Consider the following 19,806-nt stretch of genomic DNA (forward strand, 5'->3'; position numbering starts at 1 on the left):
ACATGAGTTTCATCTTTCCTGGCCCAGTGGTTCTTGAGAAGAAGATTTTTAAAGATTGTTCCTATATATTCCTATGTAAAACTTTGATCGGCCATTTTGGCCCCACCCTACCCCTGGGGGTCATGACTTGTATAAATTTGAATCTACACTACCTGAAGATGATTCAACTTGGGTTTCATCTTTCCTGGCCCAGTGGTTTTTGAGAAGATTTTTAAATATTGTTCCTATATATACCTATGTAAAAATTTGATCGGCCATTTTGGGCCCACCCTACCCCCAGGGGTCATGATTTGCACAAATTTGAATCAACACTACCTGAGGATGATTTCACATGAGTTTCATCTTTCCTGGGCCAGTGGTTCTTGAGAAGAAGATTTTTTTTAAAATGCCATTAATTTTCTCTAATTCATAATTATCTCCCCTTGTAAAAGGGCGTGGCCCTTCATTTGAACAAACTTGAATCCCCTTTACCCAAGGATGCTTTGTGGCAAGTTTGGTTGAAATTGGCCCAGTGATTTTTAAGAAGAAGTCGAAAATGTGAAAAGTTTACAGACAAACGGACAGACAGACGGACAAAATATGATCAGAAAAGCTCACTTGAGCCTTCGGCTCAGGTGAGCTAAAAAGTCAACTTTTGGATGACATAACGGTGTTCGAAATACCGATCTTCTTTTTATCGGTGACAGGATTTCTGGCATGGTCGGGGAGGAGGGTTCGGTCCCTATGGTCATTATGCACCTTACGGGATAGAAAGTTAAGATTCAAAATCCTTGTAAAGAATCGTAATCTATTTTGACATACCCAGCTTCATCTCTACCGTTTTGCCGGACATAAATGGCGAATGATTGATGTGAATGTGATGTGCCACATATATCAGGATTTAGTTTTAAGGTTCGGTACCCTGATCTTGATAAGGTGAAGAACATTATTTATTTAATTGATACATACATTTATGTTTTTCTCATTTGTATAAATCATTTAATTATTATTTACATGTGTTATCGAAATTAAGCTCTTTGCGAATAAGAGACAAGTCAAAGGGAGGAAACCCCTTTCTACAGTTTTGATTCGCAAAACTTATACATTTGCACATATGGCAGAAACGTTAAATAAGACAAAGTACTCATTAAAGCAGTTTGTATTCAGAGTTAAATAATTTCAGAAATTTTGAACTAATCGATTAATTTTTGGGCTCCTTCTAATTATAAAAAAAAACTGTCTAAAAAAATTTTGGTGATCATTTTTGGACAAAATGTCAATTTATATGTGAAGAGGTTTAAAAATTAAATCGTCTAGTATATGACTAAGTTGTTGTTATGTTGTTTTATTTAATTTTTTTTAACAATTTTGATGTATTGTTAAGAAAAAAAAATTGGTAAAAAAAATTTGGAGAATATTTACAAACATAAATAACATAGATATGCCTTTAAATACAATTCTCATTATAACACATTTTTATTTTTTTTTTCTTTTAAATAAGTGCAAGATTTTACCAGAAATTCGGAAAAGGCCAGAGCAATCTATCTAACTTTTCTTCACAAAAAACTTATTTTTTGAATAGCAGAACGATATTATTTTTCAATAATTTTATTTCGAGAAACGATTACATACTCCCTCGCAAATTCATCTATAAGCCTCTCAAGTTTTGCACATATCCCGAACATCCAATCCATTAACTTACACAGAGTAGCGCAAACGTTTAGTCAAACTACATGCATGTGACATTATGTATACGCGAACACAATCCGAAGCAATGAATGTTACAATTTCGAATTGCCTCTGCTTTCCCTGTTCAGTGTTGTGTGTGATCAAAATTTTCAGTAAAAAATGAAAATGAGACTTTGGGATTTTTTCATCATTTATTTTGAGATGATATGAATTTATTCAGAGTGCATAGCGTTATGTATGTACTACACAAAATACACAAAAGATAATATTTTAATGGAAGTGATCATTTGTTTCTATGACAATCCATAAAATTTATGCAAGAACCCGTGTATTGTTGTCAGAGTCCGTCATATACATGATATATGAACTTCCGATAAGATCTTCAGGCAGGAAGAAAATTTGTAGGCCGTCTTTTTCCTTCTTTACGCTCAATCACTTGGCTGTATATGCTATATTTTAATCTCATTTTTGACCACAGCTTTTTGGATTTTGGTGCTGGTTGATTATATTTCCGTTGCGGTCATCTGTAACGAAAAAAAAACATAAAAAGTTAGGGTTTTCTTCTTTGGAACTTCATACTAGTATAATTTTCACTGAATTTATTTTAAATGAAAATCAATGAGGCTATTTTTCCAAGCTACTGTTGATAGTAAAAATGTATAATTTCATAAACAGTGTATATTCTGTAACATGCAATGTATGTGAATTTAAACGTGTAATTATATAATGAAATTATAAAAGCCGCATCATAAAATCAGTATGTAGGACTTCAAATTCTATTAAAACCTCGAAACAACACAGTACACGTGTACTAAATAGTGACTATAAATACATGTACCTCAGTCATCTTGTTAGGGTGAAATCCTCCTCGTCTTCAGAGTCCGACACAAGAAATTCTATGTCCTCCCCAAATAGTTCCTGGCGGAGCCGCACGATTTCTCTCCCCTTGACTTTGGAGAACTTGTAATAGATGTCTCTCATCGCTTCCGTCACAGCCATGCGCAGTCTCAAAGAATATCGAAAACACTTCTGCCCAGCCTCTCGTGCCAAAAAGTACCTAATACATAAATTTGATATCGATAATAAATAATATCAGACATCTATAGACATGCATGACATCTTTCCAAGAAATGTTTGTACGACGGCTCGCAAGTTATATGCATAATATTGAAATTGATCCGTCATCGGCAATTATCATTAAAAAAAATGCGCTCGTGGCATCTCGAGTATAAATGGCGTTTTAAACACATTTGTCAGCATTTAGAAATGTTTTATTTCAATGTCTAAACAACGACTACGTGAAAAAAATATATAAATTACTATAAAATTAATCTTACAAAAAATAGAATTATACCTCTTCTGAAGCTGAAGCAACTGCAGCTCAAGGGAGACAATCTGGTCGTTCGATTTCTCGAAGTAGCACTCGGCTTTATTAAGATTTTCTAGATCCATGTATCGCTTGCAGGACAGTATGACGGCCATACTTCACACTGACAGATTAAAGATCTCAAAATGACACGGAATGATCATTCGTCGGTCGTTTATAAAGTGTCAGCTTGAGCATAATGGAAAATTAGTAAACTTTCTGAGTAATATAATAACTCTTTATTGAGTTAATAACCTTAATTAGCGTGGTCTGGCGGTCTTTATGCAGAGTAAGGTACTTATTTTGTACTAAGAATACACTCGATTGTTGCTTATTATGAACGAAATTATACATTTGTATGTTTTGATTGTAAAATTTAAAAAAAGAATGAAATATTTTAAAAAGTTGAATATTTTTCAGTTGCATTTTTAAAAAAAAACCTAGGTGATGTATAAAAGAATGTTTCTTATACACGAAACCATTTTATTATTTCAAGTAAACAGAGAATTTAGAAGAAATTGTTAATTTAGCAAAACAAAAACAGTCAAACACTTAATTATAGAATTATTGCTTTCATGAGCAGCATCATGAGTAAATTCATTTTTTATAACCCCGCTTGAAAAACGGGAGGGTATATAGTAATCGGTATGTCCGTCTGTTACGCTTTGGGGTACCCATCTCTTATCCGCAACTCCTTATACCACTGAATGAAATTGAATGAAACTTTCACCTCCTATTTTACATTTTGAACCGACACATGTGTTGGGTTTCTCATAGCAAAACATCATTTAATGATCTCATTGCTCACAGTACCTCTAGTTTTTCGAGTGAAGACTGCCAGTGAGAGTCGAAAAAGAGATCTGATTCTGATTCATAAAAAAACTTGACCAGATCTTAATCTTGGATACCAATGTTTCGGGGGGGGGGGGGGGGGGGTCCAACATATGTTTTTTTTGTTTGAAAATGTGCTGGGGGGGGGGGAAGGTTAATTCTTTTCGTTCCACTTATAAAGGTGGCGTCTAAACTACGGACTAATTTTGATATCTTCCATTATATACTACGTTATACGAACTGCACTTAATATCTACACAAGTTGTACGTTAAAAGCAAAATATGACACGATTTAGTAGTACCTAGTGCATTTGTACACATCTGTAGAGAATCTATTTCAGGTCTTTTTTTCGATTGTTCAAAGTTACTGGAATAAAAAACACAAATGTCAAGGTCAAACAATTTATTCTAAAACTTTCAGATAATATTTCATTCTTACAGCGAATGAGCCTACATTTTTGTGTTTGTGTTTTTATCATGGGTTTGCAAATTATTAACAACACCATTAGCGTGATCTTCTTTCTGACTTTCGTCTTTCAAACATTTCTTGTCCATTTCCTCTAGGTCTTGACGAGATAGATGATCGACGATGCCCGCACCAAAGGAGTCTCCCAGTACATTCACTGCAGTCCGAAAACGATCTCTGAAATATTAGGTATTAAGTACAATCATATATCAATGCAAAAAGTTCGTGTGATTAATAGAAATTGTAGTATTCTAATTTAATCACCAAAAACATATATTATTCTATTTTTTTCTTTTTCAAAATAAATATATTTTTGTTTGAGACAACCTCATGATACACTGTATAACATATATAATATAATTGTTAAATATGATGGAAGTAATAATATGCCAGTACGATGTAAACAATATTTATAATCATCAACAGAGTCGGGGGAGATAATGACAATATTTTATAAAGCAAGCATATACAAAACCATTAAAATGTGGACTTACAAAAACCAGTCAAGTGCAAGAACTAGTCTCACTTCCTCCACAGGAAGTCCGACCGCAGACAAAACTATCGCCATGGTAACGAGCCCCGCTGACGGAACTCCTGCAGCCCCAATAGCTGCCGCTGTGGCCGTCAGACTATGGAATAGATTAACGCTAAATGAGGAACTTTCATTTTATTTTACAAATTGTGGTATACTATGAAATAAAAATGCCCTTAAAAGTATTCTGCATTCCAGATATATTCTTTTTTTCCTATTATTACATATTGTTCTATGTTTATAGACTCTTACTAAGTATTGAGAATACTATCTTGTACATTTTATTATAATTCGTCTTATGTCTAAATACTCTCCTAAGCCTTGATCGTACTAAATGTACCTTGTTATTGCAACCCCGTCCTGTTTTCAAGACTCTCTTAACTACATGTATTAAGTATACTACCCTTTGATTATTATCCGCCCTAAATAAGTATACATGTACTACCTAAAGATTATTATCCGTCCTATATCTAAAGACACTCCTAAAGATAAGTACTACCCTATGATTATTATCCGTCCTAAGTATACATGTACTACCTTATAATTATTATCCGTCCTATATCTAAAGGCACTCCTAGGTATTGTGCAATAAAGATGGCGGCCACAGCCTCGTACAGTGCTGTTCCGTCCATGTTAATGGTGGCGCCAATTGGAGTGACAAACATAGTTACACGGTGGTCCACGTGGTTTCTTTTCTGAAGGCAATCCATTGTCACGGGTAACGTTGCAGAGCTGTTAAATGTTAAATTGTACAAACTGTAGTTAATTTTGGGCTAGACTTTATATGTTTGAATCTGCTTCAGATCGAAAGAAGTGGTAAAGGTCTTGGTTTAATTTATTTCCGAATTGGAAATACACACCGGTAAGTCTTATTTTGCCAGTTCTAAATGTGATTTGAATTGTACTGGCAAGAAGATATGGTCTTATATCCCTGCACTTACTTGAATCTGCATATGTAGTTTACATGCAAATGTAAAAGAATCAGTAATCAAATTCATAATTATGAATATTTACAAGTTTCAAACACATGAATATGAGTCAAAAAACTAAATGTGCAAAGAATTATTTACAATTTTACAATTTTTCCCTATACCATTTCCACATTTTTATTGTATTAAATGATCATGTCAAGGAGCACACGGCGGGAGTGAATGGTCGGCAGGGGATGCTCACTCCTATATGGCACGTGAGCCAATCTCTATTGTTTTGGAGGTCCGCTTAAACTTGCTCTGCTCCTGTTTGTTTTTATGGACTTTTGATCTTAAATATACTGTTCCTTATCTCGTTGTTTTATGAGATGTTTATTTAAAAAGGATAACTTGCAAAAAGTGCCTATTTCCTCCACAGCAATTGCAGACAAAGATTTTGGTATTTCAGAGTCCTTGGGAAGTTTTGGATCATGTTGGAAGGAAGCATAAGAAAAGAAACAAATGGAACCACTTAAAAGATACACAAAGAACAACTAATATGAAGAGACAAAAGAACATGCCGTTCATACCGACAAGAGAAGCCGGAGGAAAATCATATCGAAGACTGTCTGTATGATTTGGCATACTAGTATTGTATACAGTGTATCAATACCATACAAATCTATATTATAAGTAATTGTATTTTCGTATATATCTTAATAACCTTTTAAGTGCACATGTACCTTGATGCTGTGCCCCAGGCTGTAAGCATTGGCTGAAGCATTCCATACAGAAACTTATAGGGATTCTTCCTCGTAAACAAGAAGTAAATCAGTGGCAGAACTATAAATGCATGGATTGCCAGTCCGACCAATACAGTCAACATGTAGTAGCCAAGCTGAGTAAACATCTCTATTGGTTTCTCCATTCCAATAAGTTTTGCAGCGATAAGGAAAACAATTCCAAACGGTGAGTACCTGTTCAAAGACTGAAATCGTTATACGAACAGAACATATATTTTGAGCAATTGCATGAATACTGTAAGTGATAAAATTATGCTTGCTTATGAATTGTAAGTTTTGCTTGCTTTATAGGAATCTTTTCAGCCAATTTTAAAAATTGAACGTATTTAAAAATTAAACAGAACAAACGCATTGACTAAGGCACCTAATTTATCAATGCCTGAGAGAATACTGTATACAGGGTTATTTTCGCCCTGTGTTATTTTCGCCCTTTTTACACTCGTTATCAATTTTGCCCCCTTTTAAATTCGCCAAATCACAGCTTTGTTTAAGAATTCATGTTCTTTGAATTTGCCCCGTTTTAAATTCGCCTTCTAGTTACACGGGCGAAAGGGGCGAAAATTTCCATATATTCAGTAATTAGATAAGTCAAAAATCATAATTTATATTCTTAGTAGTTGAAAGGTTGGATTTTATACTTGTTTCAATGTGTAATTTACGTTTACAAACCATATGACAAGGGTTATCAGTTTCATAGTTGCCAGATGTAGACAATCAAATACATCTACAAGAGGTTTCCCTTTTTCACCGAGATTTGTTAAAACTCCACCGAGAAATAGCGAGAACACCACGAGGCCAAGAACGTTCATTCCTTCGGCATAGTGCACCTTCATAGAAATAACTTCACCATCTACAAAATATAAAGTGCTTAATTTTTGCACGTAATTGATTAGAGGTATGAACGAGTTAATGATGACGTCACATGAATCAAACGCGTATTTTCACCCCTAATCTGTAGATTTCATTCCATATGCGTACATGTATCAGGCTTGGGGTCAATTACTTTGAAATGTAATTAATTACTTTCAAATACATTGATAATTTTGTCAATTACTTGCAATTACAATTACATTGATTTTTTTCAAATGTAATTAATTACTTTCAATTACTTTGACAAATGTAATTAAATACATTTTAATTACTTCGAGTTTTATTTTTATAAAAAAAAAAAATAAAGATTTTTTTAAAATAAGATTTTTTCTATAGCGATCGAATTCGAACTTTCATTCAGTGTTTTTGTTCTTGGGTATGATAGGGGTTCACATCTGGTCAAAATTAGACCTTTACCTTATAATGAGTGTGACACACTGTATAAACAAATAAAACATTATGAGACAATTAATTATTGTACAAACACAAGCCCATACTACACCAGTATCGCTGCATTTCATTTCCGGAAATCTTCATAGCATTTCCGACATTTTTTATTTCATTTCTGACATTTTTTGTTTTCATTTCCGACATAATTTTGTTTTCATTTCCGGAATTTACATGTGCAGCAATTTAATGTTTTCCTAGTCAGTGAAAATGAAATTTTAAAAGTATTATTTGCAAAAATTGACTTAAAATATATTTATAAAAAATCTACATACAACTTCTTCCCCTCATTTAATGTGTACTAAAGCAAATGTCAGTGACAGCACCAAACTTTTGTCCAAGACACTTGATGTACTCTAATCCAGTTTTTACTCCGGTTGATAATGCACTTATTACACAGCTCTACACAGAACTTTATTTTTTCTGCTTTACATCTGCGCAGAGTAAGTCAGTAAACATTGAGTCAATCTCTCAAACTTAATTCTTGTGCAATTGTCTTCATTTTGCCACAGTCGATTCATTGATAAATTTACAATAAACTCAGAAATTGGATTTCAATAATTTATTTATTATATGTTTTCCTTTGGATTTTTCATAGGTAAAGTCTTCAAATCTGTAGCTAAAGGTACTATCTGATAAATGTCGGAAATGAAAACAAATAAATGTCGGAAATGAAAACTAAAAAATGTCGGAAATGAAAAGTTGATAATTACTCAAAATTCCGGAAATGAAATGCAGCCACCAGTATGGTGTATGGCAAGATCTTTTTTGTTACTTTCTGAAATCCATATTTTTGAAGGAAATAAATAATATCTATCACAATTCCATTCATTATTTTCTATCTTAAAATGAATATAATACAGGTAAATCTAAAAGGGGATGTAGTTAGTCTAATTGCTGTAAAACAAATTAACTATCTAAACAATGCAAGTGGGAATAGGGAGAACTGAGATTTATAAAACATGGGAATAAGTAATATAAACCCATGGATCAGTATAAGACACCTTTTTAAATATAAACTTTCATTTTGAAAAAAAGTAATTGAAATGTAATTGAGAAGTAATTGAAAATACATGACCTTTTTTGAAATGTATTTAAATACATTCAATTACTTGTAATTGAAGGCTCGCTCAAATACAAATTACTTCTAATTACTTTGAAAAATGTAATTAATTACACTCAATTACAATTACTTTATTCAATTACCCCATCCCTGACATGTATACGTATAAAAACTTACTAATGGTCTTTTGGGTGTAGATTGTCTCGTTTATAAGAGTCGAGTTGTTGGTATCACTGCCTGTAGTGCTATTATATGTGGCGTTCAGTCCTAGGATATACTGTTTGACGTTAATTTTCTCATATTCAGTTACTGTCTCTTGCTGGAGAAATTAAAAAAAAATATATATTACATTTAAAAAAATCAAAAGGAAATATTAAACGTGAACAAGAAACAAAGCAATAATAATGATTATTCACAAGTTGGATCTACACCATTCAGATAATGGAAAGGTGACTGAACGTTTACTGAGTGGTGACTGAATGGAAAAACTCCATCATTCAGTGGAATTTTCAGATAATGCAGTCATCATTAAGTTGATAGAATAGTGAAGGTTTATATCCAGTGTATAAACCACTACCTACAAACTTAAAGCCCGAGATAATAAGCACCGCCTTCAGATTTACCTGGTCTGCATTCCCCTGTCAATCAAATGGATTAAGGTCCATTATTGGGTAATTAAAATTGATTGACATTTAGCTTCTAGTCCCTGTGTATATCTCTCTCACCTTATTTGACACACGTGGTCATCATCTAATTAACTTTCGGTCTTCTGATGTTTACCGCTAGATTACCAGCACAATTAGGAAGCCATTTTAATGCAAGCAATTTTAGATTTATTATAATTGATCATAATTATTTGAATTGCAAGTATAAAAACTATTTTCTGTATTAACGTACTTTTAGAAATCAGGAATTTAGGAATTTATTACTTGATTATTTATTACAGACTTACCTTTTGAAAACATGCTTGGATCAAGTTTGGCGGAAAGCAATTCCTGAAAAACAAATCCTTTACAATGTATATTTGTTTTCTTTTATAAATATCAAGGCATGAGGTTTCTATAGTTTCACAGTTTAGTTTATAGATTACTTTTATTCTTTTTAATGATCTTTTAAAGGTATAAACCTGGTTTCTGAGAGTATTTAGACAACCAAATAAGTGACACACTTCTATCGAACAATGACAAGGTTTAATGCACAGATTTTCAATTTTAAGATCAATATAACGGACAAGAAATTCTAAAGTGAATAATAGATAAATATAATAATCAAATTTTAAACTATTTATCTGATTAAATTTTCGAAAATACCACTATTTAGTTGTGCGGATATTTAATGTGTAGTCATGATAACTTTGTCACAGTCATCATTTTATAGTCATAGTTATCATTATGGCAAATCAAAATGTCAATAAAATAGTATTATTACCACAGTGTACCATTTTTGGTGTTGGAAGTCAATTGAAATTGTTCCCGGTTTTTTCTAAAACCCAGTTTAATTTGTAATATGGGTATCAGAAAAGATGAACATAATTATAGAGTTCATTCATGTTATACAAAATACTAATTTAATGTTAGTGACAAACTACAAGTATATTGTATATATATCAAATATATCACTTTGGTGAATCGTTAGTGTCAAGGTCTTCACCAAAACTAAGTAGTGTTAGCATTATCTGTTAGGGGTGCTTAATTTGATATAAAATTATTCAATCTCAAGTAAAGTTTGAACAAATTCTGAAAGTTCTAGAATGAATTTGAATTAATTTATTCATTTTTATATAATTGATTTCAGTAATGTTAATCTAGATGTATTTTAGATTTTCTATTAAAATATTTTCAGAGAATAATGAGCAAACCAAACTCTATAGCACTTTAAACAAAACATTTCTTTTTTAAAGGAGGAGGGGTATACATATATGTTATCCACAATCCCTCCTAAACTGTGCACCGTCTGATAGTAAAAGAGACTTTCAAATTATGCAACGCCATTGTGCATCTCATATTTAACAAATATTGATCGAAGAGGTATTTTTCCAAAGGAAAAGTTTTATTTCTATGCCTCCTATATGCAAATCATTAATGGTACTTATCGCTTACTTGCAACTTCTACTTTACCATAAAGCAAAAGAAATATATTAAATATACAATATTAACACATTCCTTATAGTATCTATTGTTTATTGGGCTTAAGTTTGAGCGTGAATACTGTTCGTTATCCCTGTACATTCCATTCATAGACCTTTTAAGTAAAATTTCTTTAAAAAACGTATTCCCTGAAAACTGTCACACATACAAGTACGTTTTTTAAAAATGTGTCACTTGAAATGTCTACGAATAATCGTTTCTTTTATCGATAATTTCGGACGAAAAGGATAACTCATCTAAACAAATGTTTTATTTGTATAAATCTGTATGCGATCGACGAATTTCTTATCGAAGGAGGGTATTGATCGCAACGTAATATGCAGCACGTAATATAACCTTAGGTAAATTAAGTGGGCTAGGTGGTTGTGACCTTTTTTAAAGACTATTTTGATCCTTTTCAGAAGAAACTCGCTACATAAAGATACACAAAATGATCAAACTTAAAACTAAAATGTATAAAAAAAAAATTCTTTGTCAAATGATACATGTACATGTAGTTGACGACTGAAAATATATTATATCTAAAAATACATGTATAGCTATATGTGATGGTTAATTTGTTGACCCCCAGCCTCCTTAAATAGCACGTAATAAAAACGAAATATATTGCAATTCGTAATGTACATCAGGCTTGGTTTTTCTGTACATGTATTATCCTAAGTGCCAAAAAATTTGCATTACATGTAATGGTTATGGTAATGCATTACTTCATAAAACCCAGTGTAATGCTGGCATTACATAGCATTACAAAGCATTATTTTGTATGTACATGTACCTATCTTAAGAAATTAAAATGGACATGGGTGATGGAAATTATTGTTTAGGTTATTTTTTTTATTCATTTATTTTTATTTTTTTGCAAATGATAAAATTGGATAAAAAGTTAACCCATTTAAACAAAATTTCTGTATCTTTTTAAATACACTGTTTATTATGTTAAAAGTCTGTACACTTATCTTACATTTAGTTTTCAAACTTTTTTCAGATAATAATTGATTTCAATGAATTATATAAAATAGTTTTAAACGATTTTAAAAAAAAAATCACATATGAGATACACTAATTAATGTACAGTGTAAACTGATAATTGCCACCTTTTGAATAGCTAGAGTGTCATCAAAACACACTACGCCTCTGGGTTATGTAACAATTAAAACAATGCATTGTTTGGAGAAACGCTCCAAATTACCAGTCCCTTTCTCCTGACTGTGTTTATAAAACATTAATTAAGCTGGTCAAACTTGTACTGACCATGAAAATTTCATTAATTGTACCAAAGAAAATAGAAGACACACAGGCGTTATATGATTAGCAGATCAAAATGTACATCCGTCTACTTTTTCAAAAAGTTTCTCAATGCATTTATTTTTTTTCATAAGGTGCTAATCAAAATAGCCTATATGCTTTATTATTATATATTTTAGGCAGATAGGGGTTACAGTGCCCCAAAAGTTAAATTGCTTCATGACATCAGTAGTTAAACAAAAAGGGGATATTGTACAAGTGTTGTATAACATAATTTAAAAGTTTGAATTATCTGTGAATGTAAGATATTGACAATGTAATATATACAAAAACTTAAAATCAAATTTGAATTATTATCTATCAAGTTTTGTTTTGAAGGGGGTGGATACATACTTATGAAAAAAAAAAACGCAAAGTTTTGTATAAATTTCTATGCTTAAACCCCCCCCCCAAAGTAATGGTAAAGGTAATGCATTACTTTACTAATGTAACGGTAATGTAAAGCATTAATTTAAGAAAATATAGTGAAATGGTAATGGTAATTTAATGCCCAAATTGTTGAAGTAATGGCAATGTAATGCATTACTTTACAACATAATTCGCTCTAAGCCTGATGTATATGTATTATCCTGAGTACCCAAACTCCGTCACTATAAGTGGAAAACGCCCCGGGTTTCTCTTCAAATGATGTTTGGATTTGCTTCTTGTTTGCTACACATAGTAATAAACAAGAACATTGTTTTTAGTGATATTAAAACAAATTGCAGTAACAGGGCTTATATAACACCACTAAATAGAACGCGTATCCCGCCAGCGTCATTTCGTTCAATGTACATTCACTCGGTCACCAGGGTCTTCCACAATTTGCCAACGTTTTAAAGAAATGTATTCCCCAGTTAAATTTTCATACCTTTTTTTATTTTTAAACATAAAAGAACTGTTTTAATGATTTCAAACAGTATAAAATTGTATTTTTAGAAAGGCTTCAGCAATATAAATAAATAGCGTTAATTTAAAGTATTTTATACTAAAAAATGTCGCTCTAACGTTAATTTCAACGCGTAGCGCATTCTGGCATTTGTATACAAAACAATATATTTCAAGACCTATCAAACATATCATGTCATGTTAAACTTATATAATTTAATTTCAGTTGTAACACGCCATTTGATTGGGTAAAAGACTTTATCCATTTTGTATAATATTACTTGCCTAGGTCACAGTGAGTTAACGTCAAAATCGTATTACTCTGCATGCAGTTACTTTTAAAATATGCTAAATTTGAAGCCATTTTCTTGAGGAAAACATGTCTTATTGTCTACAATGAAATTAAATTATAAGGAATGAAGCTTCTTTATTTCAACTTTAGTAATACAAAATAACATAACTTGAGACAGTTTACGCTTTTTTTATAAACCGTTTCGGGGTTTATAAAACGTAAACTGCCACAAGTTATGTTATTTTGTATTAGAAAAGTTGAAATAAATAAGCTTCATTATATCGTATAACAAAAGTTGAAATAAGCTTGATTCCTTAAATAATAGACCTTCATAAAAATAATTTTTAATGAGCATGTTGAGCACCTGTCGAGATTTTGATGGAATGGCACACAGGGGAAAAGGTGCTTGCTGATTTTACTTTAATCATGATATCTAAGAAATAAGATTATTTTTTTTTAGCGCATTTTTGAACTTGACCATTATAGTAGCTTTGAATTTGATTGTAGATTTTCAGGATGCAAAAATGACGTCACAATCGTATTCGTGTACAAACAGCGTGACAGAGTTCGGGTAGTGACGGAGGTAGGGGGTTTGGTGATATATTGACTGTTTTGCCGGAATTTTATCGATTTTTTTTTGTAGGTTCATGCGTAATATAGACATTTTTCTGTATCTTTGAGTTTTATCAGTCAAAAACTTTCCTTCAAACAAGTTGCCGATATATAGGCCACAACGCTCAATGAATAACTTTGGCTCTGTTGTTTTTCATCTTGTTTACACCTATCTTATACCTATTGTGTCGACGCCCTACCCCTATTTGTCATGATATGCAGAATTTAGGATTTATACAACCCGAGGATATTTTTACATACATTTCAGATTTTTTAGTCCAGTTATTCTTGAAAAGAAGATTTTTTTTTTCTATTTTAATGTAAAAATTGGATACTCTACCATACATAGTCTTTTCTCGCATAATCACCAGTGTAAGATTGACTTGTCCGGTGTGAGACAGCAGTGTGAGATTTTTCTGTCTCACACTGTGTATTACTACGCCATGAACGATAACGTAAACTTTCCGTTTTTATACAAAGAATATGTAATAATGTTAAAAAATATTATATATACTTAAAAGGTTGTCATTTAATTTATAAAGATAAACTTTTTTTTCAAAATATTGTCGTATTTTCACTTTTTAAATGGCACTATTTTTAGATCGCGGAGGGTTCTTCTTGAATGAAAGTTTAAGGTAAATCACTCGTCAAATTTGTTAAATCAAGGCTTTTTGGGGAAGTATATTTTGGATAAGTACTCATATAGTATGACTCAAAATCGCAGAGAAAATAGGGGGTCAGTGTGCATCTTACTGATCTTTGGTACAATGAAGTTGACCTTTTTGCATTTAAATTTTAACTCTTTGATTTATTACTTTATCTCTAATTTTATTTTATCAGAGGTCACTACGTTGATAAATTTAATCTTATTTTACATAAAATAGTTTGAATAATATTTATCATTGAACAAATCTTGCAAATTAATGCGCGTTTATTATTGTGTGACCTTTTTGCACTAAAAAATAACATATTTGGGGTATTAAAAAACTAAATAGGCAATAAAATATTTTCTTATATCAAGCTTTTTAGGAGTTAAGTGCTGATCAGTCACAGGTATCGAGTAGTTTAAAATAATGAAGGAAAAAGTTGGGGTCAGTGATGTTAATTTTGAAATATTGGTCAAAATATGTGATTTTCAGGCAAAAAATGGTGTAAATTTTATCTTGACTTCTTTAATATATCTTCATTTCTTGGCAAAGTTTGTTGACGGAAGGTGTAAAACTTGTTCTAAAATTATAAATTAAGACCTATATTAAATATTCCTGCAATATCATAACGGAAAATATTCTCCGAGTAAAAGTATGTGAGGCTAAAGTTTCAAGACATCAAATTTAATAAATGTGCAGATTTGCAGAAATTTCTGCTCAATATCCTTCTACCACAAGAAACAGTCCCTCATAAATCTTGCTTCTTTGTAGAGTTTTAAGCAGTTTTTTCGATGAATGTTAAAAAAAATTACATTGTTGAATATAAATATTTTATAAAAATTGAATTTTAATAAATGCTTTTTAAGTAAGAGGTTCTGCGTGAACTTTTCTAAAAGCTGACGAGTGACATACCTTAAGGTATCGGATAGATAAGTTTTTTTATTCCTAGTTTTTATCTATCTAATTAATTTACATGGACTGAAATTCATTTTATTAGTTTACACTACGCGTAAACCATTTTCAGGTATTATTATCTGATGGTGCATTTAGTTTTTTAATTAGATGGAAAATTAAAAGAATTTTTATTTTTATATTTTTAAGCCCTATCATGGCGACGTCATTGACAGCTGGCCGTCATTTTGGATAAAATACTGCGAGAAAAATAATCATTCAATTACATACTCGTGTAGGATAGTGAAATTCCACTTCTGGACCAAGATTCACGGTCTAGGACTCGACAAAGCCTCGTCCTAGACAGTGAATCCCCTCGGTGGAATTTCACTATCCCACACTCGTAGTAATGAGTGATTCTATTAGTCCTACCCCAAGGATCATGATTTTATCAATTTTGAATCTTCATGATGCTTCCACATAATTTTCAGTTTTCTGTAAAGTGGTTTTTGAGAATTTTTAAAATTATATCTTTCAATGAAAACACAAATAACGGTAAAATAAATATCAGCGATATTTTCTTCGACCCAACTTTTGCTTTCAAAACTTTCACCCTTACATTGCAGGTTCGAATCCAGCTGTGGGACGTAGAGACCGCACTGGACACGACTCAGCAGACTTTGGTACCCTTTATCTGATGGAAATGGCCGAGGTGATCGAGTGGTGAAGACCGGTCTTTCGAATGAGACCGTATAAATCGAGAACCCGTATCGCAATAGGTGCTTGTACCAAAAAATCTCTCCTTGCTCAATGTTTGTAAGTGCCGACTATAAGATAAAAGTTGGAGCTACCCACCGGTAAGTGGTAGCGTCTCCATATGAGTGAAAAATTCTCTAGAGGGACGCTAATCAACAAAAAAAAAAAAAAAAAAACAACAATTCGAAACACTTTTAGATTCATTAAAAAATAATCAATTGGTTATTTGGTTTTTCTTCAATCTATGGTTTTACTCATATTCAGTGCATCAAAAGATATCTCAAGTTTGTAGGTGGAGTATCCTATATATATATATATTGCGTTTTCCATCGAAGCAGTTATCATTCTTAATTGTCTGATGTCTAGTGCCTGTTATAATTTAGGGAGGTAACGGCAAGAAAATCTAAAAACGTTTCAGATGAAATGTATGTAAATAACAAACAGTATTCATGTGATGAGATGCAGAAATTACTTCAGGTCTCCAAAACGTCCTAGCGCACCAAATAAACCAAGGCTACCACAATTAAAGAAACTAAACACAAAATGAATGAGAAGTTCAAAATATCCTAACTTAAGGTTTATGCATTGTTAATTTATCAAAAATATTTTGAACGTTCGCAAATAAGAAGTAATAAATTGATAATTGATAAATTATGCTGTCGTTAAAAAGATGTCATTTTCATTTAGTACTATTAATTACATCATATAATGGAAAAGAAGAATGACATCATCTATGCTTACACTATCGAAAGAGAAAAAAATTGGCGCATACGTATTTTTGGCGCAAATGCAAGTGGAAATGGAATGGCGCAAATAAAGTTTGCTCGTGTTCGTTACTTAAAACATAAAATATGACAATGGAATTGCTAGACTGAGGCAGTAAACATTTCTTTTGTTGGACTTTTTTATGAATAATAAAAATATAGAAAGATATATGTAAGGGTAGAACACTTTTTTGATATGTCGTACCTGATTAGGTCTAACAACGCCGACACTCCCTCGGCAGATTTCGGTGTCCCACTTCTCTCGATGTCAGTGTCCCTTTTATGACCAGGTCGGATAGTCGACACAAGAATGATTCCAAGAATGACCGCACCGAATGTAGTGAGCATATAGTAAACCACAGTTCTGAGTCCCATTCGTCCAGTGGCCTGAGCTTTAAGGCCAGACATGGAGCTTACCAAACTGGACACGATCAGAGGCAAAATCAACATTTTCAACATGTTTAGCAGCAGATCTCCGGGAAATTGTAAATAAAATATCGCCTTCTTGTCTTTTGTCGAGATTTCATTTCTGAGGCCTAGTCCCATGCCAGTTCCGATGACCACCGCAATGATCATTAAAATGACCAGCAGATTGTCCTTTAAGATGGCCCTGCACCGTTGTTGTCCGACTGAAACCATTTTTCTGATATTTTTCGCCGTGCTAGAAAGAACAAAATAACTTCCTCCTTCTTCAATTCAACACAAAATACAAGATAAGGGAAATAGTAATGATGAGATAAGCGAACTGCACTGAAATAACTCGAATCAGCTCTGATATTCAAGTTTTAAAAAATATTGGGTTTTTTTTTAAATGTAAAAAGTTATTTTTCTACAATTTAATTTTAAGTTGTAACTCGTCATTTCATTGAATAATTGATTTAGTTTATACCGTATATAACATAAGTTGACTACGTCACAATTAGTGAATCAAAACGTATTACTCCGCTTAACAATACTTTTAAAATACACTAAACTTGAAGTCATTTTGTGAGAAAAAAAAGTCTTTGAATACACTGAAATTAGATTATATGGAATAAAACTTATTTTAACTTATGTTATACGATATAGCATAATTTGCATTTTACCCATTTTTATCAATCGCGTCGCAGTTATAAAAAACGTAATACACGTAAATGGTATAAGATTGGTTAAAATGAGCTTCGTTCCTTAAAAACACAAGAAAAGTGATAATCTGCAAAAAATCATTCCAGTCAAAGATTCAGCAAACTACGGTTTGAATGTTTACCTCAGGGGCTCTGTGTAATTCAAGAGGTTTCCCTTAATATTCATATGAGGTAACAGCTCTTGGAATAATTTCGTAGAAAAAACTATTCTTGTTCCCAGAAAATATTCTACACACTGACAGAAAGAGACTGTGAAGTTTATAAAATACGTCAGAAAATGAAGCACAAAAGATGTGGAGATGACAATCAAATGTAATTAAGCATTATACATGTCCTTACAATTTATGAATAAATAGGAATTAAACGTGTATTTACGAAGCATGAATAAAATTACGTCTATTTATAAGCATACTTATCACGATTATTATCCTTTTTTTTTAGCCCATTAAGGTATGTCACACGCCAGCTTTTTAGAGAAGTTCAGGCAGAACCTCTTACGTCAAAACTATTTGCTATATATTTCATATTTTTAGCATATTTGAATTAAACAATATAATTTTTTCAACATACAATAAAAGACTGATCAAAAACTCATAAAGGAGCCAGATTTATGAGGGACGATTTTCTGCAATTGTGATGAAAGTATATTAAGCAGAAAATTCTGCAAATCTGCACATTTATTGGTCATTGTATCGAGCACAGAACATGTATTTCGCTAATAGAACTTTACTGCCCACGTTCCTTTTATTTGTATAGATGAAATAAATAACCTTCATTTCAAACCAAATTCATTGCTGCTTTATTTGTATTCCATAGGATTGGAATTTTACAGTTGCAGCGTGGGGCTGTAACAGCTATTATGTAGCTCTTAAGTCAGATTTGTCTAAAGTTCAATGAAAGTGTAAATACCCTGATATACAGCACTTTTCAGTTGGCCTTTTCCTCTTCAGTCACAAAAATATGAGATTAATTAGGTACCCATCACAGTAAATTTTGATGAGATACGAATAATGAAGGTCAAACTAAGGTCCTCTCCATCATTTTAGGTAGAACGTGGTGTTATGCAAGCATTTAACATGTATAATTTCGAAATATATGTTTATGTGCTTTTTCGATTTTTGAATATGCGCATTTTAAAAATTTGATTTCAAGATGAGGTTCTACTTATAATTCATCTTTAGAAAAGCTTATCTGTTTTTTTGAGTGCTTGCATTCTTAACAAAACTTGTAATATGCGAAATTCTTTCAATTTTCTGATAACAAATATGATCAATCAGGAAGAAGGAGACATGTGGAAATAACGAATATTATTAAGGGAACAAAAGTCTATAAAACAATACAAAATCGGATCAGAGCAAACAGGGACCTCCAAAACATCAGAGGTGGGATCAGGTGCCATGGAGAGGTAAGCATCCCCTGCCAACCGGTCACACCAGCCCCCTGTTTT

General features: G+C 32.1%; 1 protein-coding gene across 1 annotated transcript; it reads right to left on the reverse strand.

Annotated features, from left to right (window-relative positions):
• Nucleotides 1–4,253: 4,253 nt before the first annotated feature.
• LOC134246763 (excitatory amino acid transporter 3-like) lies at nucleotides 4,254–18,656 on the reverse strand. Its single transcript, XM_062729125.1, has 9 exons — nucleotides 18,482–18,656; nucleotides 17,441–17,896; nucleotides 9,907–9,949; nucleotides 9,132–9,273; nucleotides 7,244–7,424; nucleotides 6,515–6,748; nucleotides 5,401–5,595; nucleotides 4,826–4,960; nucleotides 4,254–4,508 (listed from the first exon to the last, which is right to left on the reverse strand). The coding sequence occupies exons 1-9, from the start codon at nucleotides 18,523–18,525 to the stop codon at nucleotides 4,316–4,318; spliced, it is 1,623 nt and encodes a 540-aa protein (XP_062585109.1). The 5' UTR covers nucleotides 18,526–18,656; the 3' UTR covers nucleotides 4,254–4,315.
• Nucleotides 18,657–19,806: the final 1,150 nt, after the last annotated feature.

The sequence above is a fragment of the Saccostrea cucullata genome, unplaced genomic scaffold (genome assembly GCF_032062105.1).
Source record: "Saccostrea cucullata isolate Sc308-1 unplaced genomic scaffold, CSIRO_AGI_Scuc_v1 ctg2105, whole genome shotgun sequence".
NCBI classification, from domain to species: Eukaryota; Metazoa; Mollusca; class Bivalvia; order Ostreida; family Ostreidae; genus Saccostrea; species Saccostrea cuccullata.